At 45.3% G+C, this 27678-nt stretch overlaps 1 protein-coding gene across 2 annotated transcripts in view; it reads right to left on the bottom strand.

Annotated features, from left to right (window-relative positions):
* Positions 1–27678, bottom strand: part of LOC139751577 (uncharacterized) — a 192275-nt gene that overhangs the window by 92124 nt on the left and 72473 nt on the right. For both annotated transcript variants that reach the window (XM_071667159.1, XM_071667160.1), the window contains exon 2: positions 5164–5279. In XM_071667159.1, coding sequence (XP_071523260.1) covers positions 5164–5279 — 116 coding nt within the window. The remainder of the gene's footprint in view (positions 1–5163; positions 5280–27678) is intronic.

Here is a 27678-nt window from a genome sequence, read left to right as displayed (position 1 = left end):
GGAGGATGGAAGTACCTCATGAAGACAATATACATCAATATACCTATATGACATCAACACAGGAGCCTAACATTATGGGCAATAATAAACCTCTCGAATTCCAGTGCATTCAAATTTGGTGATCTTAGTTCTAACTAATGCTGCTTCACAACTACAGGAGAGCAACAATGAATAAGTGAACGATCTATGTGTTTGCTGTATGGTAACGGTGGCCTGAGGCCTTCAATTAGTGCTGTCAAGGGAAAAATGTTTGGGCTGGACAAAATCATATTCCAGCCAAACAGTCGTAAATCATATGAAACCAAGACGTGGAAATTATTGAGTACATATGCCATAGCCTAGTCCAGATGACCTCACGTAGATATATAAGTACTATGTTGACGCTGTCACTTGAATTTCAGCGCATCTGTGTTCGCGAAGATACCTCTGCCCTCCAGAGAAAACAGTCAGGGTCAGGACCCCCCTCCTGCTCCAGCGGACTGACAACAGAACCCTTTGTTTCCTCACGGGACTAGAGAGTGCGGGCTCGGCAACTGGTGGCGTTATACCGTTCGTTCGTATACTACGAATTGCCTGTGATTTTCATGTGCTCACATTTGCGTGTTATAGAAGCTGCACTGTTATACAGTACGTTGTGACCGGGGATTCCCAGCTGCTCTGGCTCTCCTCACAGTGGCCGGGTCACAGGTCCCACAACCTCCCACCTCAGCTGCTGAGTCGCGCAACGCCTACCCCCAGCTGTTACCAATGTGGCGTATCCCTTGAGAGGACGGTGCACTCCTGAGCTGGACGATCCTGTAGTCGAAAAATGACAGTCTGCAACCTGACGAGGAGGGTCCGGGGTGGGTGGGTCATGCAGATGAAGTTTAGCAGTGGTATGACTGTTGGCAACCCTTCCAGTGCTGAGCACGAGGATGGGGGAGGAGGACCTCCTCCTCCTACCCCATTTTGGCTGATACAGGTAACAGTTGCCCAAGCACATGCAGCCAGGTGATTGGGAGGAGGGGGGGGGGGCTGGACTGCCGACACAAGAGCGTGAAGCCTCAACTTCCGAGGTTTACTGGGGAAATGATTATTGGCGTCATGAAGGACCAGGAAACGGTATTTGTGGCCGCCCGTGTGCGACACCTACGTGCACTAGGAAGAACTTCTTATCCTGTGGTTATTTGAAGATGACATGAAGATGATGGTCAGTGTTGACAACTTTCTGAATTATTTGTCGTTACAATTAATTCAAGGCCAAGCGCCTCCACCCTGGGCCAGCAGCAGCCACTAAAGCCAGCTTCTCCGTCTGTAGGAGGGGTAGGTACGGGAGACACACTTGGCTGTTTCCTCTGTACGTTGGGCCACTTCATCCTGAGGGCGACTTTCTGTGGTAAGTGGCCATGTCGCAGGGAACACTGAACTGGACGCTTAAAGTGACAAACCCCAGGTGTTTCTGCAGTGGACGCCACGACTCGCCTTCATGCAAACAGAAAAGCTCCCCCTTTCCCGCGGCGTTTAAAGTGTGAAGGGACTCACATAGAGACATAAAGGCTTTTTGCCCCCCTCCGTGTTGTCGAGGAGAATCGCATTCATTTATCCGAACAACTCTTGACTTGGTCCAGGTCCCCTTATAAGATACTGCCATAGTTTTCATTACTTATTTCTCTCATGATTTTGGCATCATCCGCAAACATGTTCATCACAACAGTGGCCCCGAGGCCGGGCTTTCCAATACTCATCTTACAAACCTCAGTTCATCTTGAGAATGTGTCTCTTACCTGCCTCCTTTATTCCTAAATCCAGCAAAGGAATTTACCCCTTATTCCAGAACGCAGCTCTGGCTTCCTAGTCAACCTCCGACGGGGTACAGTGTCAAATGCTTTCCGGCAGTCTAAGAACACACAGTCTGCCCATCCATGTCTTTGGTATAAGACCCAGTTCATCCTGTAGTAGTAGTCTAACGAGTTGGTGATGCAGGACATATTTTTCCTACAGTGGTGTTGGCTCTCAGTTATGAAACTTCATCTTTGAAGGAGGTCATTTATCTTCTTTCTGACTACCTTTTCTGTAGTCTTACAAACCACAGTTGTGAGTGAATCAGGCCTGTAGTACAGTGCCATACCCTGGCCACCTTTCTTAAAGATAAGCACGACATTTGCCCTCCTACACATCTTTAAAAATACCCCTTCCTCTAGCGTCCGACTGAACAGTGATTCCAGAGACTTAGCAAGTGCCTCAGCGGACTGCTTCGGGATAAATGTCGAGACTTCATCGGGTCCATGTACTCAGTATGGGTCTAGTTGTTCTAACAGCCCAATTATGTCGTGTCTGTCCATCGTTATACCTTCCAAAACTTCCGCTCTCTCCCTTTCTAACAGTGGGGTAGTATCATCGTCCACCTTCGCACCTTCAACTTATTTAGTTCCTCACAGATTCTTCCTCGTGAGTTCATTTTCGATGTGTCTTATTTCCATTACGTGTTGTATACAGAGAGAGAGAGCCAAGTAGTGATGACGTGTCTTCCCCACAGATCTTATAGAACGTTGCATGACCAGCCAATACGTTACGTTCACTGTACATTAAAGAAACAGAGACGTTCATATCTCCCTGACCCCGGGGCCACAAAAGTTCTCCCAGTCTACCACATCCTTGCAATGTAAGTTGCTTATTACGGATGATCATCTTTTAGGAAGAGTCTGGCCGCCCATCTTCATCGTTTCCTCATTATCATCACCGTAGACCTGCTCTGGGCTGCTCTAGTTCCCTGCATTTTTTTTTTCCTACAGTAATTCTTACCCATGACGTCCTGTCTGAAGATATCACCATCTCTTCATACCTCCAGGAATTTGATGTTATTCTTTATGAAGATGGCCAGTCTGGCTCACCCAGCCTTACTCTTTCCTCATAACATAATTACCTAGTCACTCACCTAAATATATTTCCATGTTGTCAGTCCTGTTGTTGGCAATATTTCCACTTCGTTACTTGTGTTTAAAGACAGGGTGGCACTGGTGACCGTGGGTCTGCGTCAGTACGTACATTGTGAGGTGCTACAACCAGAGGAGACTGCTGCACTTCACTCACCCCGCTCTGTGTTTTTGTTGTGGTCCCTAAGGTGGTGTCCTGGTAGTAGTGTCTTTGGTGGTGCCCTGGTGGTGGTGTCTGGTAGTGCCCTGGTAGTGGTATCGTTGGTGGTGTCTGGTGGTGACCTGGTAGTGGTGTCTTTGATGGTGCCCTGGTAATGGTGTCTTTGATGGTGCCCTGGTAATGGTGTCTTTGATGGTGCCCTGGTAGTGGTGTCTTTGGTGGTGCCCTGGTAGTGGTGTCTTTGATGGTGCCCTGGTGGTGGTGTCTTTGGTGGTGCCCTGGTAATGGCGTCTTTGATGGTGCCCTGGTAGTGGTGTCTTTGATGGTGCCCTGGTGGTGGTGTCTTTGATGGTGCCCTGGTAATGGTGTCTTTGATGGTGCCCTGGTGGTGGTGTCTTTGGTGGTGCCCTGGTAGTGGTGTCTTTGATGGTGCCCTGGTAGTGGTGTCTTTGATGGTGCCCTGGTAGTGGTGTCTTTGGTGGTGCTCTGGTAATGGTGTCTTTGATGGTGCCCTGGTAATGGTGTCTTTGATGGTGCCCTGGTAATGTTGTCTTTGATGGTGCCCTGGTAATGGTGTCTTTGATGGTGCCCTGGTAATGTTGTCTTTGGTGGTGCCCTGGTAGTGAATGATGGTGATGTGACAGGAGCGAGTGGAACAGTGTGGGCAGCACCAGTGTATCCCACACATGAACCCTTCACCCCTCATGCTATACCCACTACACCATACCACCACAACCCACCCTCATAATCCACTACTCCACCTCTCTGGCGATACTTTACCTCATCCCATCTTCATAACTCTCTATTTACGACACAACCGTGAAATTCCTTACGGTATCATTAAAGAAACAATGTGTGTGTGTGTGAATTTAGGAGTGTGACCAAATGTGTTGAGGTGGCAGACGTACCACGACAACAGAACAACAGTAACACCAGGTTAACAACCTTCCTGCTGGGGGCTTGTTCCACCCACCGCTGATCAGACCTGAACAACCAGTTTTTTTTCTTCTCCCGGAAGAAGTAATAACCAGAGGCGCTCCAGCTGGAAGACTGCTCACAACACGATCAACTCACCCTCCCCGCCTCATCCAGGCGGGTCCACCTCCCAGCTGGGCTCATCTCCGTGTACGAACACATTACTCCCACACACTTGGCTCGGATCTGCATCATCCTCGGGGAAAATGAGGCGGGCTAAACTACCGCAAGTCCGTCAGCGTCGCGCGGGAATCACAGCAGAGCTGGGTGGTGTCGGGCCCGTGCAGTATGCAAGGAGGGGTGCAGGTGACGCTGGGGGTCGTGTGCCACCACATCATCATGATGGACGCCAGCCACCTCGGTATTACATGACAGTGTTACACAAGAGGTGCGTTACTCTATGTGTTTGGTAAGTGGTGTGTTATGGAGGCTGTGGTGTGAAGGTAATTAATCTGTTCTCTGGTCAGTCTCTGTGTGACAGTTGATGGTAGTTCTCGCGAACGACGCTACCCACATACGTTCCCTCATGTGAGGTTCTAACATCAACTATCTTCCTATAACGTTTTCCTACGTGTTACAAAACCCGGTTTCTTTTACAGTACAGTACACTGACCAAGCTGATAAAAGATACGGTCAAGACCTACCGACCTGAGGGCACCCGGCGTGTGGAACTGAAGGGCTTCTGGTCCAACAGTCAGTAGACTAGGTCACGGGTGGTGACGCTAGGGGGGTAGAGGGGACCTGACTGAACACTGCATCTTGGCTTTACGAAAACAAGTGTTCCCGGGCAGAGGACATAACCTGTCACGGTCTGAGACATACAGGTACACTGAGGTGGAGCCTTACAGCTCCAGCTTATGGTTACCAGCGTTCAGCCGGACACCACAACCTCCTGACTAATACTAGGAACAGCAGTCAAGTCTATCGCACTTGTTGATCTCGGTTGTTGCACGTGACGACCACGTCAGCTGCAGCAGTGAGGGTTGGTCCCAGCTGGATACATCGGCTGCCTAGCTCAGCTGTAGGACGAGGTAAGGGAGGCCCACACTCGCACCCGCACACCTGACACTCTCACAATCTTCACCAGAGGAGGAGGAGGAGGAGGAGGACACTTACCTGAGGGGGGTGGATCCCGGCCTGGAGACGTAGCCGTAGGGGGTGAACTCAGCTTGGGCGCCGCCGTTGGTAGGGGTGGTGGTGGAGCGGACGAAGGAGACCCCCTCCCCACCATCCTGTGGGACAACACACACAAGACTCCAGGTTAATATGACAAGTCACACCGGTCACGAGACGATACCCCTGCCATAATGACCTGCCTCCTGCATACACTACATTATACCGCTTGCTGTGTGTCTACCACAATGAGGTCATGTGACCAGAGAGTCTAAGAGTCAAAAGCGAGACTTCGCTTGTTGACTCAATATGGGAAAACAAACTTATTTTCCTAAAAATTTAAACTTAATCTGGATTTGTCACAACTTGGGCAGCTGAAATATTTTCATTATCTGTCTTTCCAAATATTTGGTGGAAGGCTGTCGCTTGAGTGTCCACACAGCACACAGGCCAGCCAGGGCTCTGGACACAGGTTTTCAAAACTGGTTTCATTAAAGCAGGACAATTATTCTGTCTCAGAAAATGTGGCTTTAGGGCAAGGAATAATCTCTGAATCCTTTCCCCTGGTAACCACCTTAGTGCTCATTATGCTCCGTCTTAACGAAATTCTATAATGCTTTCCCTCCTATTCTACCAACACGAATAATCACAGGTCAGTTACATCAATACCTTTCGCATCAAGACAGACGGAGTCGCTGGCACCTTGACCAGCACTACCATACAACCAGGCCTCAGATTTCTTAGAAATAAGTTGTGACAGACAACAACATTGGAAATGTGAAAAAATGAGGAAAATAATTTCATATACTTTAGTCAGGAAGACCATGACAAAACGTCACAACCATATAGAAGTGAAAGCCACAATAAGGACATGATAATGTATACATATCTAATCGACAATATATGAAAACAAAGTCTATAATATGAGAGCAGGGTAGACTTATATGAATTCATTGCTCTTCTTACCATAATGAACGAAGGAAATACAGTTTAGAATATGGTAGGACATGTATTCTTTAAGTTTGCGTTGGGAACCAAAAGTTTTGCGAAGTCATATCTCTTAGTAACAATAACTTTGATAACGCGGGACATTTAAATTCATCATTTACCAAAGAAAAGACATTTTTGTGTTCCTTGGAGTTCTTACGGGACAGAGGGAGAAACAGCTGGAAGGCGGGACTCTCCCGCCAAAATCTGGAAGTGTGGTCACCAGCCGCTAGGGGCGCTACCACCAGCCACCCACTAACAACACAGGACCGTCGATGGCGGTGAACCGCACATTGTCGATAGCTCTGGCTGCAGCCGTATTGACAGAATCTAAGATAATAGTAAGAAAATCAAGATTTCTTAACTAACTTTCCATAAAAGAAAAAATCTTGCTTTAAGAACGTCGCTACGACTGTTACCCATCCAGTACGTAGTACTGTACACAGTGAAGCCTGAGTATAGACCTGTCGTACAGAACACAGCCTGCCAGCAATAACCTGGCGAGTGGCCGTATGTAGCCACGTCTCAATATCAGAACCAATGAAGGCTACCTTCCGGATATACCTGACTACACAGCAACCAGACTAACATCTGTAAACTTGCCAACATAATACCAATCCTAAAACCCCCCATACCACCCAGCTCCCCTTCCTCCTACCGTCCCATATCACTTCTCTCCCCAGTATCCAAACTCTGAGATAAAATGATCCAAAAAAAAAAAGAAAAATAACCTCACCCACACAACATGACTTTCGACCCAAACATTCTTCTGCTACACCACACACTGACCTCACACATCATATCTTAGATGGATTTAGCCAAACACAGTCTCCCCTCCCTCAGAAGACGAGAGGCAACACACATCAACAAAGCATTTGACATCTGTCCCACGATAATTTCTCCAAAAAAAAAAAAAGAAAGAAAACAACAACTTGACGCCAACATACCCAACAATGACAAAAAGTGGTTGGCCAGTCTCATAGTTGGACGTCATGCCAGCGTCATTCACAATGGCTTCACCTCAATAACTCTTCAGTGGAGTAAGTCAAGAGCAGTTCTTTCTACAACATTCTTCAGTCTCTTCCTACACGACCTCCCATCATCTCAGGCAAACTCATCATGAAGCTTCTTTCGCTGACGCTCACATCACAACATCCTGACACCACAGTAGCAACATCAATTATGAAACAACACATTACACAGTTAGGAACAATGGCTCACCCGGAGCAGAATGTCTGCACCTCCACACAAGTCTTGAATTCCTCTTTTAATCCCAGACAGACACGAATCCAGCTCACATCCTCCAGTCACCTTGGATAGACAGTCTCTTCTACTGAACAAAGCACCAACCATTCTAGCCGTCATATACGATACACACATGACAATCACTCCTCATACCAATAACATAAACACAAAAGCAACATACAAATCAAAGAACCTCAGAACACTACCTGGCACCAGATTTGGACAAACGAAACAAAACCTTTATAAACACTTCATCCGCTCCACTTTAAACTAGGCCTCGCCAGCCTGGTCCTCCACACTCTCATAAGCAATGAAAGATAATCAAAGTCGCAAACCACACAACAGAGAACACTCAGAACAATCACTTGGCTGCCCAGCAACCACAAACACTCAACACCTTCACAATGAAACACAGTTCCTCCTAACAGAGACCCACCTCACATGTTCGGCACCCAGTCTATAATATACAACACTCCAACGTGCCTCACACGTCAGTAACCTCTCCTCACAGATCTCCCCACCCCCCAACAAGCATAACACTGACGAAACCCATGCACAGTGAAGGAACCCGACAAGCACGAAGCAATCGACCTCCCAACTCAGTTTCAAACCCCAGCTCACCAGACATACAACCACGAGAAACCACACTCCCTAGACAAACCCCCCAGCTAACGCTCTGGACACCATCCACCACTACACAGATCTAACACATCCCAAGACTGACACTTCATGCCCACGACACAGTTAGCCATAAAGAAGGCATCCAGCACATACTGCTCAAATGCCCTGCACGCTCTGCACATAGACGCTACACACATCACAACACATCGTGATCTCTGGTCCCGACCGGTGGACGTAGTCAACTTTCTGAGTGCTGAAGAAGCCTCATAAAGACAGAATGGACTCTTGGGTCAGGAAAAAAGATATATATATATATATATATATATATATATATATATATATATATATATATATATATATATATACAGGGGAGGAAAAATACTTCCCACGTATTCCCTGCATGTCGTCAAAGGCGACTCAAAGGGGAGAGAGCGGGGGCTGGAAATCCTCCCCTCCTGTTTTAATTTTTCCAAAAGAAGGAACAGAGAAGGGGGCCAAGTGAGGATATTCCCCTTAAGGCTCAGTCCTCTGTTCTTAACGGTACCTTGCTAACGCGGGAAATGGCGAATATGCGAGAAAAAAAAATATATATTATGATGTTAGCGGGGTCTGGAAGGAAGAACTCGCCTTCGACGAGCGTGTAACATTGTCAATGAATGGAAAGAAATGATTTCAACACAGACGTTCTTGCTCAAGGAAGTCCATCATTTCCCTGCTCCTGCTTGGAGAGCCTTGAAGATGCAGGATTCCTTTTTTTCTGGGGTTCCATAATAATAATAATAATAATAATAATAATAATAATAATAATAATAATAATAACAATAATAACAATAACAATAATGTATTGGACAGAAAAAAGAAAATCGAAATATCTTTCAAATATCGGTAAGTGGCCCGTCCTTCACAGGAAGATCACCTCACACGTAACAATACATGACTCGACTTTACATCAGAGTGACACCTACTTTTTGAGTGAAGAGCAAACGGAGGTCCGTGTGGTACGTGGGTGTGTCGTTGGGCAGGAAGAGCAAGCGGAGGCCCGTGTGGTACGTGGGTGTGTCGTTGAGCAGGAAGGGCAAATAGAGGCCCATGTGGTACGTGGGTGTGTTGTTGGGCAGGAAGGGCAAATAGAGGCCCATGTGGTACGTGGGTGTGTTGTTGGGCAGGAAGGGCAAACAGAGGCCCGTGTGGTACGTGGGTGTGTTGTTGGGCAGGAAGGGCAAACAGAGGCCCATGTGGTACGTGGGTGTGTCGTTGAGCAGGAAGGGCAAACAGAGGCCCATGTGGTACGTGGGTGTGTTGTTGGGCAGGAGTCTGGACGGAAGTGAAGTTGGTCAGTGTGAAACTGGTGTCTCACTATGTGACGCATGTCGGGTATTCCCGTTTAACAAAGGAGTCCAGATAGCAGAGAGGCCTGGCCATACGCTTGCCCCTCACTGCTGCATGGTTTACATGTGTAAGGAAACTTTGGAGTTGGACAGATACAGAAGAATCATGGGCAGGGGTGCTACGTGGTACAGACACGTGGATGATGTAATAGCGGTAACTCCCAAGGATACTAACACTGAACGGTGTAACCATATATATATATATATATATATATATATATATATATATATATATATATATATATATATATATATATATATATATATATATATGTGGAGAAGAATGGAGAAATGTCATTTTCATACACAAGAATGTGGAGGGCTGACCAGGTCACAAATCTCTCAGTTTACTGTAAACCCAACAACAAGAATGATTTTATTCATCATCTTTCGGCTCTTGACCAAAGAGCAAAGCCTGACGTTATCACTGAGGTCTTTTTCAGACCAATTAGAGAATGCCGTCATGACCACTTGCCGGAAGAGGAAAGTCTCAAATGCAAGAAAGACTTCAGATATAAATAGGTGCTTGCAGAAGACGGGAATAAACTTTGCTACTTTGTCAGGCATGAAAATAGGCGACGTATCAGCGAGGATAGTGTGGTATACTGTATATACCACATAGTGGACGTTCGGCTACGCACTATAGAGAAACTGGTAGAGGTATGACTGAAAGGATCAGCGAACATAAATAAAATATATATTTCGTCAAAGAAAACGACTGCATTCGTTCTCCACCTAGACAAGGTGGCAAGGGGTTGAAATGATGCATGACGGAATAACAAATAAGCGGGAAAACCATTGGGAGCGGCCCAACAACAGGACAAAACCAGCAACGAAAATGGCATAGTACGTAGGGGTGATGGGGCTGGGGACCAGAGGCAGCGGGGGAACTTGAAACGGCGTCCAACAAAGTAAGGCGTGACCTGCAGGGATGTACGACAGTCCTGTGTCTTACTGTCTCCCTGAAGTATGTACAAGCATACATTTAGAGGAATAAAACCCTATAGTTCTCATCTGTCTTTACTCGTCATCCTAAACTCTCTCTCTCTCTCTCTCTCTCTCTCTCTCTCTCTCTCTCTCTCTCTCTCTCTCTCTCTCTCTCTCTCTCTCTCTCTCTCTCACACACACACAAACACACATATGTCTAAATCTATCTATCTGTCTATCAGTCTATCTGTATATATATTTTTCTTTACGTTACCAGAGACGACACGGGCATTTGAGGCCTAATTAAGGCCATCCCATTAACGCTAATATATATATATATATATATATATATATATATATATATATATATATATATATATATATATATATATATATATATATATATAAAGCACGTGTTGGCCGTTTCTTGGGTAGCGCCGGGAACAGATAAAGGCCGCATTCGCTCACATCCATACTCTAGCTGTCATGTGTAATGCACAAAAACTACAACCAGGCCCCACAGACCTTTCCATGGTTTACCCCGGACGCTTCACATGTCCTGGTTCAGTCCACTGACAGTTCCTGTATATCACACCGTTCCAATTCACTGTGCCCCGTGAATGCCTTTCACCCTCATAGTGTTAAGGCCAGCATCACCTCAGAATAATTTTCACTCCATCCTTCCATCTCCAGTTTGGTCTCCCATTTCTTCTTGTCACTTCCACTTCTCAAACACTCATCATATATGTCAACCCCTCCCCAGTCATTTTCTCTGTATGTCCAAACTATTTCACCTCACCCTCTTCCGCTCCCCTAGCCACACTCTTCTCATTATTATAACTCTCCCTTACCCTTTTATCACTTAATCAAACCACCTCCCACCACACATGCTCCTCAAACATTTCCTTTCCGATACCTTCATTCTCTGCACATCCTCATCTTTTGCCTATGCCTCGCATTCATAGAACATCGGGACCACTATACCTTCAAACATACCCATTTTCGCTCTCCCAGATAACGATCTCTCCACACATTCTTCAGCGCTCCAAAAACCTTCGCTCTCTCTCTCTCTCTCTCTCTCTCTCTCTCTCTCTCTCTCTCTCTCTCTCTCTCTCTCTCTCTCTCTCTCTCTCCCACCATGACTGACTTCCGCTTTCATGGTTCCACTCGCTGCAATGTCCACCATTTGGTATCAAAACACTTTAGTTCCTCCAAGTTTTCTCCGTCTAAACTAACATCCCAACTATCTGTCAATCCTATTAAAACTGATAAATTTGTTTTATTCATATTTACAGTCAAATTCCCCTTTTCATATAAAAATAGCAATTAACTTATGCAGTTTATATACAAGAGGGTGACAAAGAGAATATATGTAGTAAGAACAAGGGGATAGGGGAGATCAAATTAGAAATGGAAGGAGGGAGTCAAAAACGGGAGTGAATGAACGTGGGTGTGTTGTTGGGCAGTAGTCTGGACGGAGGTGAAGTTGGTCAGTATGAAACTGTTGTCTCACCATGTGACGCATGTCGGGTATTCCCGTTTAACAAAGGAGTCCAGATAGCAGAGAGGCCTGGCCATGCGCTTGCCCCTCACTGCTGCATGGCTTACATGTATAAGGAAACTTTGGAGTTGGACAGATACAGAAGAATCATGGGCAGGGCTGCTACGTGGTACAGACACGTGGATGATAGCGGTAACTCCCAAGGTGTAACCAAATATATGTATATATATAGGCCCATAGGCCCATTCTCTAGCGGATAACATTCCCGCCTCTTGCACAGGGGGTCCCGGGTTCGATCCTGGCTGTTGGAGGTTTGTATGTTTTATGAAGGTGCGCGTTTCTCTGCACTATGTTCATATATATATATATATATATATATATATATATATATATATATATATATATATATATATATATATATATATATATATATATACAAGTGTGTGTGTGTTACCGAACTCCGCCTGCCTGTGGTTGCATCGCGAGTGAAAAATCGCTTTGGGCGAGACTGTCATCGTCTGTCTTTTATACATCCAATGATCATACAAATCTGTAGCTCAAGACACGAGACGTAACCTGTGGTAGGGAAGCCTAGTGTCGGACGACAGTGAAAGCCTAGCCAGTGTGTCCGTGAGCGTAGTAATGGGTGAGTGGCGGTGAGGTCAGCAAGAGCTCCCATAGCCGTCACACCAACACAGCCACTAACACGGCGCCGTTATCTCTACGAGAAATGAGAATGGAAAAGGAAAAGAAAATGAGAAAGTGAAAAACAGAGAGTACAGTTAGAGACACACCACGTTAAGGTTACCATTGGGCGCTAGAGATAATGTGCAACGAGTACGTGTTCGCGCAACATTCAAGGTCTGGCGTGAGTATGCATGCTCTTATGACCACAGGAATCTGGCTACACTGTCATGTATTCAACACTATTGAAAGTACACCTCGAACTCGGCCATGCTAAGCTTCCCATGACTGGTCACAGCAGTGACTCCTACAGTGTGGCAAAAAAAACTAAACCACAATGACAAAAGCCTAGTCACATTAGAGCTCCAGGCTCAGGGAACTTAGGATGTCATTTTTCTATCCAGTGAACTTGGCATCTGACCTGTTGTCCATAAAAACTATGAGTTTCTTCCTTGGTTGGCGTCTGATATACTTCCAAAACTTTAATGTTCACCCGTGAGAACTACGAAGTAAAATCTTAAATTTACTACAAATAAAATATCTGTGTCTCACATGGGCAACATCTCCTTTTATACATTGCTCAAGGTTCCTCTTCATCTGAATTTCTGTAAATTCACCAGAATAATATTGGTGAGTGACATGGGCGACAGAACCATCGTTGAACACAGCTCATACACCTGGGCCGACCCAGGGTAGAGCAAGAAAATAAGCGTGGATACACGAGATAACATATGGGCGCAGGAGGTGTGCTGCTGCCACTACCACCCGTTATCATATTATCATATACGAAAACATTCTAAACCAAACGTGCACAGTCTGTGACAACATTGCTTCGTCTTTGCAACAATCACACTAGTGATCACTTGACCTTACAACCAAACAATATTATGTTTTCTGTTCATGTCATACACTCTCATAACTACTGACATAAACAACGTATGTCAATGGTGACAATTTTCATAACATAAAGATACCGGCATCAGCATATATTGTCCAGAAAATATATTCTATTTACAGCAATGACTTTAAATGATGCTTTAAAAACTTTCTCTCTATATACATAGAGCAATTTTAAGAGAAAAAGTTGGACTTAGAAGTAAGTCAAGAATGTTGAGCCGAATGTTGACAATAGTAACCTTGGGCCGCTCCTCACACACGCCCCAGCCGGAAACACCGACTCCCAGGTCTGCACCAAAGTGGAGCACAGATTCAACCCAACCAGTTCCAGATTCGACCCTACCATTCCCCTACTCGACCCTTACAGTCAGGGCGCACGACTCCCAGGTCTGCACCAAAGCGAAGCAGAAACTCAACCCTACCAGTTCCACATTAGACCCTACCAGTCCTCTACTCGACCCTACCAGTCAAGACACGACTCCCAGGTCTGCACCAAAGTGAAGCACAGATTCAACCTAACCAGTTCTAGATTCGACCCTACCGGTCAGGACACACGACTCCCAGGTCTGCACCAGAATGAAACAGAAACTCGACCCTACCATTCCCAGATGGAGTCGACCCTACCAGTCCCAGCCAGACTCAACCCTATCAGTCCCAGCCAAACTCGACCCTACCAGTCCCAGTCAAATTCGACCCTACCAGTCCCAGCCAGACTCGACGCTCCTGGTCAGGACACATGATGGAAGGTGATATAGCAGGCGATGTGCTTTACCTTACCCTGGGGTCACACACAAGGACAAGCACCCGGATATCTGTACAACCCTGTGATAAATCTACCCTGGATACTGAATATTTCTAACTTGAACCTTTCTTTCTTCAACCTTGAACTTTTCCTGCATATTTATCTTAATCTTATCCACAGTAAATTCAATTGTACATATATAAAATAATAATCCACCAAACCGCATGAATTTATATATATATATATATATATATATATATATATATATATATATATATATATATATATATATATATTCCTAGGAATCCACTGGGAAAATGAGTGCCGTGGACTCAAAGGAATATACTTGATCATGCGCAAAATTGTGATCCTTTCCAATATATATATATATATAATATATATATATATATATATATATATATATATATATATATATATATATATATATATATATATATATATATACACCTTTTTTCTCGTTCCCCATTTACCACGTTAGCGAAGCAGCGCCAGGGACAGACGAAGAAACGGTTTCATCCACTCACATCCACTCTCTAACTGCCGTGTCCAATGCAGTGAAACCAGTGAATTTATACACAGAGGCGTTACCGGACTCCACCTCCATGAGGTCACCCCCAGTGAGGTTGTAGTATCGGGAACATACGGAAAGGAAAAGGAGCGTGTCTCGCCAGTAAACTACTCACTAAAAAGTAGTCCATCCTACTGATTGTAGCGCAACCTTTAAGCTGCAGGAGCCTTTTTAGAAGGGGTCCTGGTGTTGTAATATATATATATATATATATATATATATATATATATATATATATATATATATATATATATATATATATATATATATATCGCTACCTCGCTATCGCGGGAAATGGCGAATAGTATGAAAAAAAAAAAAAAAAAAAAAAAAAAATATATATATATATATATATATATATATATATATATATATATATATATTCTTTTTTCTTTTTCTTCCATAATGGTTCGTCGTTTCCCAATATAAGCAAGGTACCGTCAGGAAAATACGAAAAAAGGCCTCATTTGTTCATATCAGTTCTCAAAGTGTCATGTGTAATGCACCGAAACCACAGCCTGTTATCCACAACCAGGCCCCACAGACCTTTTTCATGGTTTCCTCCAGCCGCTTCACATACCGTGGTTCAATCCAATGTCTGCACGATCCCTTTATACCACATCGCTCCAATTCAGTTTATCCTGTGCACGCCCATCACCCTCCTGCATGTCCAGGACCCGACAACTCAAAATCTGCTTCACTTCATCCTTCCATTTCGAAGTCTGTCTCTCCCTTCTTGTCCCCTCCACCTCTGACACATAAATCCTGTATGTCAACCTCTCTCTCCTCACTCACTCTCTCCACATGTCCAAACCATTTTAAGACACCTTCTTCTCTTTCAACCACACTATTCTTATTACCGCATATCTCACTTATCCCTTTATCACTTCTTCGATCAACCCTCCTCACACCACATATTGTCCTCAAGTAATGCATTTTCAACACCTCCACCCTCCGTACATTCTGATCTATAGCCCATGCCTCCCAACCACTAGACATCGCTGGGACTAAACCTTTAAAAATACCCACTCCTGCTCTTCCAGACACCAACATCTTTCTACACATTCCTCAATGCTTCCAAAACCTTCGCCTCCTCACCCATCAACCTATGACTCCATGGTTCTATTCCCAGCCATGTCCCATCAACTGACTGTTCTACGTCTTCTATCTCCCCTGACGATGTGATCATTACACGAAAGTGCACTTGGGAACTTATCGTATTTCATTTTCCTCGTGGTCATATGCATATACTAGATCATGCGCTGGAAATCCTCCCCTCTCGTTTTTAGTTTTCCTAAAGAAGGAACAGAGGAGCGGGCCAAGTGAGGATATTCCCTCAAAGGCTCAGTCCTCTGTTCTTAACGCTGCCTTAATAACGCGGGAAATGGCAAAAAGAAATATATATATATATATATATATATATATATATATATATATATATATATATATATATATATATATATATATATTCCCTGGGGATAGGGGAGAAAGAATACTTCCCACGTATTCCCTGCGTGTCGAAGGCGACTAAAAGGGAAGGGAGCGAGGGGCTGGAAATCCTCCCCTCTCGTTTTTTTTTTTTTTTTAATTTTCCAAAAGAAGGAACAGAGAAGGGGGCCAGGTGAGGATATTCCCTCAAAGGCCCAGTCCTCTGTTCTTAACGCTACCTCGCTATCGCGGGAAATGGCGAATAGTATGAAAAGAAAAAAAAAAAAAAAAAAAAATATATATATATATATATATATATATATATATATATATATATATATATATATATATATATATACATAAAGAACTCTTCTGATGCAGGCCCGGACAACATATCGAACTTTCACGGGAAACACTATGGTTCATTTGCATTCCAACTACTCCTGGCTACACAGCAACCAGACTAACATCTGTAAACTTGCCAACATAATACCAATCCTAAAACCCTCCATACCGCCCAGCTCCCCTTCCTCCTACCGTCCCATATCACTTCTCTCCCCAGTATCCAAACTCTGAGATAAAATGATTCACAACGGAATACAAAAATATCCCCCCCCCCCTCCTACGCACACACACACACACACACACACATGACTTCAGACCCAAATATTCTTCCACCACACTACACACAGATCTCACACAACATAGATGCATTTAGCCAACCAAAATCCCTCCTCCCGCATAGTACCAGCGGCATTGAACATCAACAAAGTATTTGACACTGTCCCTCGACTAATCTTCACACACAAAAATACTTTAAACTACCCATCAAAACAAAATGACAAGAAGTGGATGACTAACTTCATAGCTGGACGCTATACCCGAGTCACTCAAAATGGTTACACCTCTAAAACACAAACTCTGCAGTGGGGTTCCTCAAGGAGCAATTCTTTCTCCAACACTCTTCCCAAAAGACCTCCCATTACCTCAGCCAAACCTCAACATGAAGGTCTTTTCGTACACAGACAACCTAACGTTCACATCACAACGCCCTGACAACATGGTAGCGGCATCAAACATGCAGCAGCCTTACATTACACAGTTACCCATAAATATTCTCATCTCCAAAGACGCGTTCAAGCACTCTTTTAACCCTGGAGAGACATGCATTCAGCACACACCCTCTAATCACCTTAGACACCATCAATTCTAGATATCACATATGACTCATGACATTCACTCCTCACACCAGTAACATCAACACACGAACTAAATGCCTTCAGAACACTGAGTGGCACCAGATGTGGCCAAGAAAAAGTCCCTCAACATCCTCCAGAAACAATTCATCCGCTTTACTTTAAAGTATGCCTCGCCTGCCTGGACTTCCACCTTCTCATAAGAAAATGGACATAAGCAAAGCTGCAAACCACTCAAAACAGAAATAACAATCACTTGGCTGCCTGACACCCACAAACACACAACATCTTCACAATGAATCAAAGATCCTCCCAGTACAGACCCACTCCAATATGCTCGACACTCAATTTTGTGAAACCTAAACCACTCTATAACTAACCATCAATCCTCAAGTACAAATACAGAGCTTACCTCTGCCTCCCACTCACAGATCTCCCCATCCCCAACGTACTTAACACTGACAAAACATATACTCACGGAAAGCACTAGACAGCCGACCTCCCAACCCGGTCTTAAACTCCACCCCAACAGACATACACCCATCAGAAAACACACTCCCCCAGACACACACGAGTCACACTCTCCCGCTTATGCTCCAGACATCATCCATCACTACAAACAGTTCTTCAACATAACCCAAGACCAGTCATGCCCTCGATGCAACTACCATACAGAGGACACAAGCACTGATCGCTCAGGTACTCTGTACTTTCTGCACATAGACGCATAAATATCACAACAAAATGTGGTCTCGACCCGTCGGTGGACGTGGTTAGTTCCTTGAGTGCTACAGGAACTTATAAGAATAGAAGGAACTCTTGGGGTATATATATATATATATATATATATATATATATATATATATATATATATATATATATATATATATATATATATATATATATACACGCACACTCAACAAGTTTACTGTAATGGAGTGCCACTTATGAACGTGAGAATATTACCGTACTTGCTATATTTCCCAGTGCGACCACCGGTGTCATCCTTTCTGCTTTCTTTGTTCCACCTGTTATCAGTACTGTTACTGGGGAAATGTTTCCTGGTGTCCTCCTGGCGCTTCGTTCACTCAGTCACTTTGGTTTCATAATTCCTAACGATTTCAAGGAAGTAGCTAATGTCAAGATCATGGCGACCTGCAGGGAAAGTAAGGAGGGTCACCGCGTCTGGCCCTACCACACTCCCTTCCAGTGTGGGCTGGTCAAGCACCTCCTCGCTCTCTCTCTCTCTCTCTCTCTCTCTCCTCGTAAGTTAGTTCGCTTACTTCAGTAAGGTGACGCAGCTGCCCATGTACAGGGTACACCGACCAGGATGTAGCTTGCTTGATGTAAGACCTTCGTATTACGATTCTCGTGTGTTAAGTTAGAAATAATGTCGACGCCTGGATCCCCCCCTCACATTCTAATACCTAAGTCCTCTTTGTTTTCGTCCTTTTCCATATGCCTTACTTCACCTGAGTTACGTTGCATTTTTTATTAGTAATATATGTGACCACTGTGACTTCTTATGTGTGTCAGGTCCAAACATATACACTCTCTCATGTTCCATGCTTCCGCCTTGAGTTTGGTAGTCCCAGCAAATATATCTAGATAGGATCAAATTCCTTCCATAAACTCATTCCTAAAATTTCTGAAGCAGCAGCAGCAGTTCTCACTGAGCCTGACGTGATAAAAACGGGTTACCTTCGCTCCGCTTTAAAAGGTAATCCTGGTATGTTGTTTCTGTTCTCTGTACATCAAGTCATTTTCAAATCGTCGTAGATTTCCTCCCATGACGCGAACATGAACGTACAAATTGTTTACCAAATTTCTCTACGACGCAGCATGAGGGGCTTCCTGGTCGTCCAGGGATGCCCATCTCCCCAGCCATCTCTCATTACCAGGGTGGTACACCTACCTTCTCCTGCAATACCAAGAAATTCAAACAGCAAAGACCATTCGGTCCTGACGAGAGACCATATCTCAAAGATCTAATAGTGTGGTAAGACTGGGAAGACATACAGGTATATTTCACAAAGAAAATTACTGTAAAGTTTTCATGCACTTACAGGGGGTGCAAATAGTATCAGTTGTGAGGTTGAAAGCGAACAATTTAAACGTTTCCATGTTCCTACAGTCAACCACTCTCACTGTCAAGTCATTCCATACGTTAACAATCTTGTAAAAGAAAAAATGCTTCGCCTCATTCGAGATAAAACGTTTGCTTATAAGTTTGTTAGACAACCTTTTAATCTTTTTCTAAAGATAAATAGATTGAAGTCGTTTAGTCGACTCTCACACGATATATTTCTCAGTCGGGCAATCATCTCAGCAGGTCGCCTGTGTGACGGGAGAACCTCATGTGATCCAATCGTATACCAGGGAACGGGAAAGTCTGACGTGGTTCACTCGTACAGCAGAGCATGAACTGTACGACGAGGAGGAACCACCCGGAGGGATGGAGTACACGGACGTGTTGTGGTGGGGAGGTTTATGATGGAGGGTTTAGTGTGGTGGCTGCGTCCTGTACCCGGGGAATCTGTCCTCACACCCACCAGATAATGAACAACAACAGGTTTACCCCCACAGTGTGGCGTCCGCACCATAAATACAACAGTTTTAAGAGTGTGACCCACACTATATGACATTACAGCGTTTGGCTTTAAGAGCTCACTGGCAAATGCCCGTTCCTTCCCTGTAAACTGATTGAAATCTATATATCTCTGCTAAACATATGGATTGTACAGGGTCACGTGAGGTCGCCTTAACCTGAAAGTCGATAAAATTCACGGTAAAGACAACACTAGTGTGCACGGTGAACCTGTTCTCTGACATTGGGTCATTATAACCTTGCTAGCCTGTGGCGTCGTCATCCCCCCAGCCTTACATACAGTACGTACAGACACGACACACTGGGTAACACAACCAACTCGTGAGCAGGGGAGTGTGTGGCGGCTGCAGTGATCCTGCTGGAAGGTGGTCAGGAACTGGGCGAGGCCACCAACCCACCACAGTCAGGGTGCTGCCCTACCTCCATACTGTGGTGCTTGGGTGCCTCAGGCATTACCTCCGCCTGCACCCTCAACCCACCGCCTCCCACATCTCCAACGCACAGGTAAAATCAGAGACCCGCAGACGTCATCTCCATCACGGGACACAAGTATGATCTACCATGACTTACGGACGCAACTTATTCCCGACTGCCGCTCGCTCCAACAAAAGCACAGGAGACGGTACAACATGCTCACCACTGAGGAATGTGACAGGTCGAGAGACAGAGCGATACATTCCACGTATAACATCTGTTCGGTAAACTTACGATATGAAACACTGTACACTTACGTAATGAACCAATTATGTAGTAATCATCTTCCCACTGGGGTCTGACAAAGACCCTCTGAGGCCTTTGTAAAATCTCTTTGCGTTACCGCTCACAGGATGAGCCTGAGGTTCACAACACACTAGTCGCTGACAGCTGCACAAATCCAGTAGTCTGCCGGCACAATACTGAGCCGTGTTGATGTCAAGAACATGAGGTGGTCGGGGCTGCCACCGGCGGTGTCAAAGTCATGGCCAGGAGGCACGTGTCGGGTAATGACTGGCTGGCTCTGGTCATCAGGAGCAAAAATAATTTTCTGAACAAGAGTTGGGTGAAAATATTAGCTGAGAAAATGATCAAAAATGTTATCTTTGAACATCAAGAACTTTATCTTTCCTTTATTGGATGATAACGTCAGTATTTTCCCTGAGGTGGGGAAGAAAGAATTCTGCCTCCGAATTCCTTGTGTGTCTTACAAAACGACAAAGAAGGATGGAAGCAGGGGGACGGAACCCCCACCCTCCGACCTCCTCCTAGTATATCAATTTCTAAAAGATGTAACAGAAGAAGGAGCCAAGTGGGCAGTACTCATCCTCCTCCGTGGCTTCCGCTGGGGTGTCTAAATGTGTGTGGATGTAACCAAGATGTGAGAAAGGAGAGGTAAGCATATGTTTGAGAAAAGGAACCTGGATGTTCTGGTTCTAAGGGAAACAAAGCTCAAGGGTAATGGGGAAGAATGGTTTGGAAATGTCTTAGGAGTAAAGTCAGGGGTTGGTGTGAGGACAGAAGATAAGGTAAGGGTAGAACTACTGCTGATGCCGGAGTTGTGGGAGTGTGTGAATGAGTGTAAAGAAGTGAGTTCCGACCTGATGTGAGTAAAGATGAAAGTGGACTGCGTGAGATGGGTCAGTAACAGTAACAGTGATGGGTGACTGAAATGCGATGAGTAATGTGGTAGTTGAGGGTATATCTGGAAGGTATGGTGTACTCATTAAGGTGTACGGTAAAGATGTACAGTTTGTGGAGTTGTGTGCTGAAAATGGATTGGTATTCTTTTTCTTAGAAATACTTGGTTTAAAAAGAGGAACATACACAAGTATTCGTGAGTGAGAGGGAAAGATGGTAAGTGGGCATTATCGGATTACATACTAATTGATGGGCAAGCAAAAGGGAGGCTCTTGGATGTAAATGCGCTAAGAAGGGCAGCTGGTGGAATGTCTGATCCTTACCTGGTGAAGGCAAGTGTTAAGATTTGGAGAAGTTTTCGGAAACGAGGAACTCATATGGATTTGAAGACGGTAGTGAAACTAAGTGAGCTTGAAAAAGAGACTTGCGTGAAGAAATACCTGAATAGATTGAGTGTAGAATGTGAGAGTAACCAAGCTGAGGGAGTGGATGGCGAATGGGAGGTATTGGGAAAGCCACGCAGGCATGTGCGAGCAAAGTGAGTGTGGCATGCAGAAGGAGGGAGGTGGGCAGTTGATAAGCTTTGTGAGTGCTGGCATGATGATGTGAAGTTGCTAATGAAAGAAAACAGATATGTATGGGCGTTTTTTACAGGGAAAGTTAGCAAAAACTGGGAGAAGCACAAGAGAAATTGGTAGGTGGTTAAGAAGGTGTAGAGGTTCAAAAAGAGGGCAAATGAGAGTTGGAGTGATCGAGTATCAGCAAATTTTAGGGAGAATAAGATGCTTTCAAGAAAGGTTAATAGATTGCAGAAAACAAGAGAACGAATGGGAACATGGGTTAAGGGGGCAAAAGGGAGATGAAAACAGACAGTAATTTGCTAAGATGAGATGGAGCAAGTATTTAGAAGGACTGTGGAATGTCTGATGGCAGGGTGTCAGATGAAAGGTGTTTGGCTCAGGGAGATATGCGAAGCCAGAGTCATGACAAATGGTTTGGTGAGAAGAAAAGTGGTGGTGTAAGCCTTACGCAAGATGAAATGTGGCAAAAGGCTGGAGTGGATGGTGCTGTATTGAGTACAGTACGGAAAGGGGATGACTGTGTTGCTGACTGGTTTGTCAGGATTTTCAATTTATGTATGGATCATGGTGAGGTGTATGAGGACTGGCGAAATGCATGTATCTATGGTGCCACTGTATAAAGGCGAGGGAGACAAATATAAAACGGTGTTAGTTTTCACGAGTGTATCTGGTAAGTTGTATGGTGACTGAGAGGGCCGAGGAGAGTTTGACTAAGAGGACACACCGGCTAGAAGTGAAAGGAACAAGTGAAAGCGGGAACATAAAGGAGAAGGTGGAAGGATAAAGTGAAAGATACTTTGAAGGCTCTGGGCCTGAACATGCAGGAGGGTGCAAGGCGTGCAAGGGATCGAGCGAATTGGACAACGTTCAAGAACGTCAGTGGGCAGAACCATGCATATGAAGCGGTTAGGGAAACCATGGAAAGATTTGTGTGTTCTGATTGTGGATAGAGGGCTCTGATTTCGGTGCATTATACATGTGACAGCTAGGGTGTAGATGTGAGCGAAAGAAGCCATTTCTTCGTCTGTTCCTGGCGCTAACTCGCTAACGCGGGAAACGGCAAACATGAATGGGGGGATCGATATACTACCGCTCACCCGTATGACTTACGTACATCATATACATTACAATACTCCATAGTAAAATTAAGTCACGCAACAGAGATGACCTGGGACGTAAGTGAGAGCATCAGACTGGCCAGACTGTGGCCCTCGTAAGACAAGGGACACAATACGTCCCTCAACCTGGTGTTGTGCAGAGGACGGTATGGCTGTGGGTGGCAGCCCAGCCCAGGTGCACAGCCCTGCAGCAGAAGCAGGAGGAGGAGGAGGAGGAGGAGGTGCTGGCGGTCTGTGGAGGGAGGGTGGGAGGATCTTCACGCTCCACCACCACCACCACCCGCCTCGAGGGATGCCTAACCTTCACTGTGGAGAGCAAGGTGGCCAACCAGCAGGAGGAGGCGGCCGGCCAATGATCCTCACACACACACACACACACACACACACACACACACACACACACACAAGATTGTGTGAGTGAGAGAAGGAACCTGGGAGTGGACGCCATCCTTAACCTGTCGACAGAGTCCCACATTTGGAAAATTGCAAGCAAAAGCTGTCTTCAGGTACGTCTCAGAACAGCTGTCATAACGTGGATAACGAACAAGCTGTTGGCATCCTGCATAAAGCACTTAAGAGCTGACAGAGAAGGTACAGAGGAGGACAACAACGAAGGTACCAGAATTAAAAGAGCTAAGTTACATGGGAAAGGCTAGAGGCTTTAAAGTTTTCCACCGTGGAAGAGAGACGAATAAGGGGTGACCTGATCACAACTCTTATGTTTTTAAACCATCAATGATGTGGAAAATGAACAGTTCTTCGAGAAATGTAAAGAGAGAATAAACAGAGAACAAAATATGAAATTAAACAAAAAACTTGTTAAAAGAATTTAAAAATGACTTTTGTGGTATACGAGTGGTGGGTGAGTGGAACAGTGAGTGAAGACATGGTCATTGTAGACAACATATAGATATAAATAAGAGAATGTTTAAGAGATGGGCCACCACGAGTGTAAACCTCCTCCCTCCCAGCACAGCACAGACAAGTGATCAGCTGGGTAGATGGACTGCGTCAGTGAGGAAGCCAACTCTGGTGGGGGAACCCCAGGACTTCAGCTGAGACCGACAGTAGAGAAATATGTTAAGAGGAAAGATGGGAAACTCTCTCCAGTATAGCAACATCGACAACACTTGTGAGTCTAAAGGGGAACGTAAACATTCAGTGTCTGAACTGGATTGAGAATGTCCAACCAGATGGTCTCCACAGACCTATGTACATGACGACCAACGACGGGAAAGTGTCTTCAGCACATTGACAACTTTCCTGAGACATAATACCGAGGCGCCACCTGGGAAGTGGGTCGGTTATGATTCTTGGTTCTGTAAGGTCACACCGACCTTAGGGAAGACAGGAATCAGGAGGAAAAATATAGTCCTGGACATACTGGACACTGTGGGTGTGGAGGACACGACTGTCGGTATGAATACGACTATCAGCATAGTGCTATACTGTGCAGGGGTGTGTGGGGGGGAGATGACTGAAGGTCTTGATAAGACTAGGAATATAGTGCTATACTGTACATGCGGGATGAAACACCTTCTACAAGTGGTACATTAAGTGGGGAAAACAGTCAAGAGGTCTTACGGCAGGTGTACACATGTGCAGACACTGAAAATGGGAGTCATACACATTGGCACACACTCAACAATTCAAGGTCCATAAAGACAAAAAAAAAAAAAAAAACTGTCGAAGGGAGGAGTTAAATTAAGTCAGAGCAAAAATATAAAAGAGAAATGTTTGAGAGATAACTCTTCCAGGAGAGATAATAGGAATTAGCAAGAGCGAGTCCATGTTAAAGATGATGTACACAGATGCTGATGGACTGGCGGGGTCTGGAAAGATATGAGCATCGAGTGGAAAACGGTAAGCCAGACATGATAGGCGAAGCTGAGACTAAATTCAACGATAAATCACATATGGTCATGCCCGAAGGATGGACCATAACAAGGAAAGATAGAGGGAGGAAGGACGAGGTGGTGTTGCCGTACTGGTGAGTCATATCACAACGTTACAAGACGTAATGGTTAAACATCAGACTTTCTAGACACGAGAATAAGTCTGAAGAAAAGTCTTCAGTCACCCTGCCGGTGCACAGCCCCTGACGAGGACGAGGAACCGGGTCAAGGTTTTGATGACGAGACTCAGAGACAATCCGGAAGGCACAATGACGCGGTGACGGTAGTAGGCATGCAGAGCAGTGGTGACGTTCTGATGCTGGAGGACTTCACCCACTGGCAAACAGTCTGGCACACCTCAGATCCAACAACACGAGAGTGGTAAGACGTGGAGGATGAAGTTGACAGGAATACCTGCAGGAGTACGTTCAGCACCAACGTGCCTCACAGGTCACAACTGGGGGTTAGAGTTGCGGTCGTACCATCATCACACCTGGGGTCGACCCATGGACCTACGGTTGGACAAGACGTCACTTGGCAACTGAGACGTGGGAGTGCTTGAAGACAAATCGTCGATCCATGACAAAATAAACTATCAACAAAAGAAATCACGAGACTCTAAATAACTACCTCAGGACAACGTAATGGAGGGTTGGATTCCATGAGTAGGGGCGGTAGGGAACAATGATATATTGGATTTTGTGAGATTTACAATGGAGGAGTAGAGGCGTACATTCCAGTTAATGGCGTAGTTAATAAAGAGTTCAGAGAAGTGCAGAGTGTCAGCGACACAGAAGAGTAATTGCCCCTGAGGAGAACCCTGTGCCACTCCTCTGGTCATGTCCACCCATTTGGAGAAGGCTCCTCTGACATGCGTCCTGTGTTCCAGCCAAACGACCTCCAGTCTCCTGAAGTCTCCTCCTTTTTCCTGCATGGTGATCTAGCTTCTCTTACATCTAAGCTCACTCTCTCGTACAAACCTAGGGAATGTGTCCCACTTGCCTTCTTTTCCCTAAAACCATGTTGCTTCTTACTTAGGTAAACTCTCCTCCGTAGAAACTCATCCATTTGTTTTTTTGAGTAGCTTTCCTTGAGTCTTGCAGACAACACGCGTCAGTGAAAGCAGTTACTGGTTCAGTGTGTGTGTGTGTGTGTGTGTGTGTGTGTGTGTGTGTGTGTGTGTGTGTAACTATATGTACTGTACGGGGAGGGAATTTTACATTCGTGGGGCCCCAACTCCTGAACATCCTCTACCATCATACAACTTCTTAGATTTATATATGTTGTCTGTATTAACTATGTCCTCAGTTATTCTACTCCATTCGTCCACCATTCATACTATACAAGCATTTTCTTACATCTATTCTAAAAAGTTTCTTACTCAGTTTCATGTTATGTCCTCAGCTTGCTCTATTCCCACATCTCTCGAAGAACTGCCCAGTTCACATCGTCGGTCTGTTTTAAATACTCAAAGGTTGTGATCAGGTCATCCCTCCCTCTTCTCTCTTCCAAGTAAGAAAACTTAAAAGGATTAACCTCTCCCTATAAGTTAGCTCTCTTAATACTGATTCCACTTGGTTGTTCTCCTCTGGTCCCTCTCTACTTTAGCTCTAAGTGATGACCAAACGTGAGAATTATAATCTAGCATGAGCCTAATGTAGGATACGAACAGCTCACTCAACATTTCCTTATCCATATACGTGGAAGCTCTTCTGATACTTGCCAGTAGACAGTTTGTCTCTTGTGCTGTTCACCTAATGTGGGACGCAGGTGACCGCTGGACACGATGGCGTCCACTCCCAAGTTCTTCTGGCACACGGAATCCTGTGTGTGTGTGTGTGTGTGTGTGTGTGTGTGTGTGTGTGTGTGTGTGTGTGTGTGAACGCTATGTGTGCCTTACTGAGAAAGTTTTACACCTTAGTCTTTTATTCTCATGTATGCATGCAGCACACACACTACCTAGCCTATGCCAAGTACCTATCTTATCGACCAGCCCCGAAGACAGGATGAACACCTGGGTGGACTGTGTATCGGCTGCCGCGACCAGGATTCGAACCTACGCGGGCTTAATCCCAGGCGGCCTGTGCATGCATGACGCTCAGTAGTGCCAATCGCTGTGTGTGTGTGTGTGTGTGTGTGTGTGTGTGTGTGCGTGTGGCGGTAAAGCTTCATGTCAGGTAATGAAGCAGGAGCAGCGTCAGGTGTGGGAACGACGCTGTGGAAGGTCCTGCAGCTACGTCTTCACCCACTCCCACGTTAGCGGCCTCCCCACACCTGCTGCTGCTGGCCGCCCCAGCCCTCCACCAGCAGCAGGACCCGTGGCACCCCAAGAACCGCTACGGCCGCCACCAGCTATGGCCACCGTTACCATCCACACTGCTGTCACACACAACCTGCCACCGCCACCACTACTCGACCACGGCAGGGGGAGCAGCACCACCCGACCACGGCACGGGGAGCAGCACCACCTAACCCACGGCAGGGGGAGCAGCACCAC

The sequence above is a fragment of the Panulirus ornatus genome, chromosome 11 (genome assembly GCF_036320965.1).
Source record: "Panulirus ornatus isolate Po-2019 chromosome 11, ASM3632096v1, whole genome shotgun sequence".
Taxonomy (NCBI): Eukaryota; Metazoa; Arthropoda; class Malacostraca; order Decapoda; family Palinuridae; genus Panulirus; species Panulirus ornatus.
The sequence above is the reverse complement of the archived record's forward strand: the minus strand, read 5'-3'. Positions and strand labels throughout refer to the sequence as shown.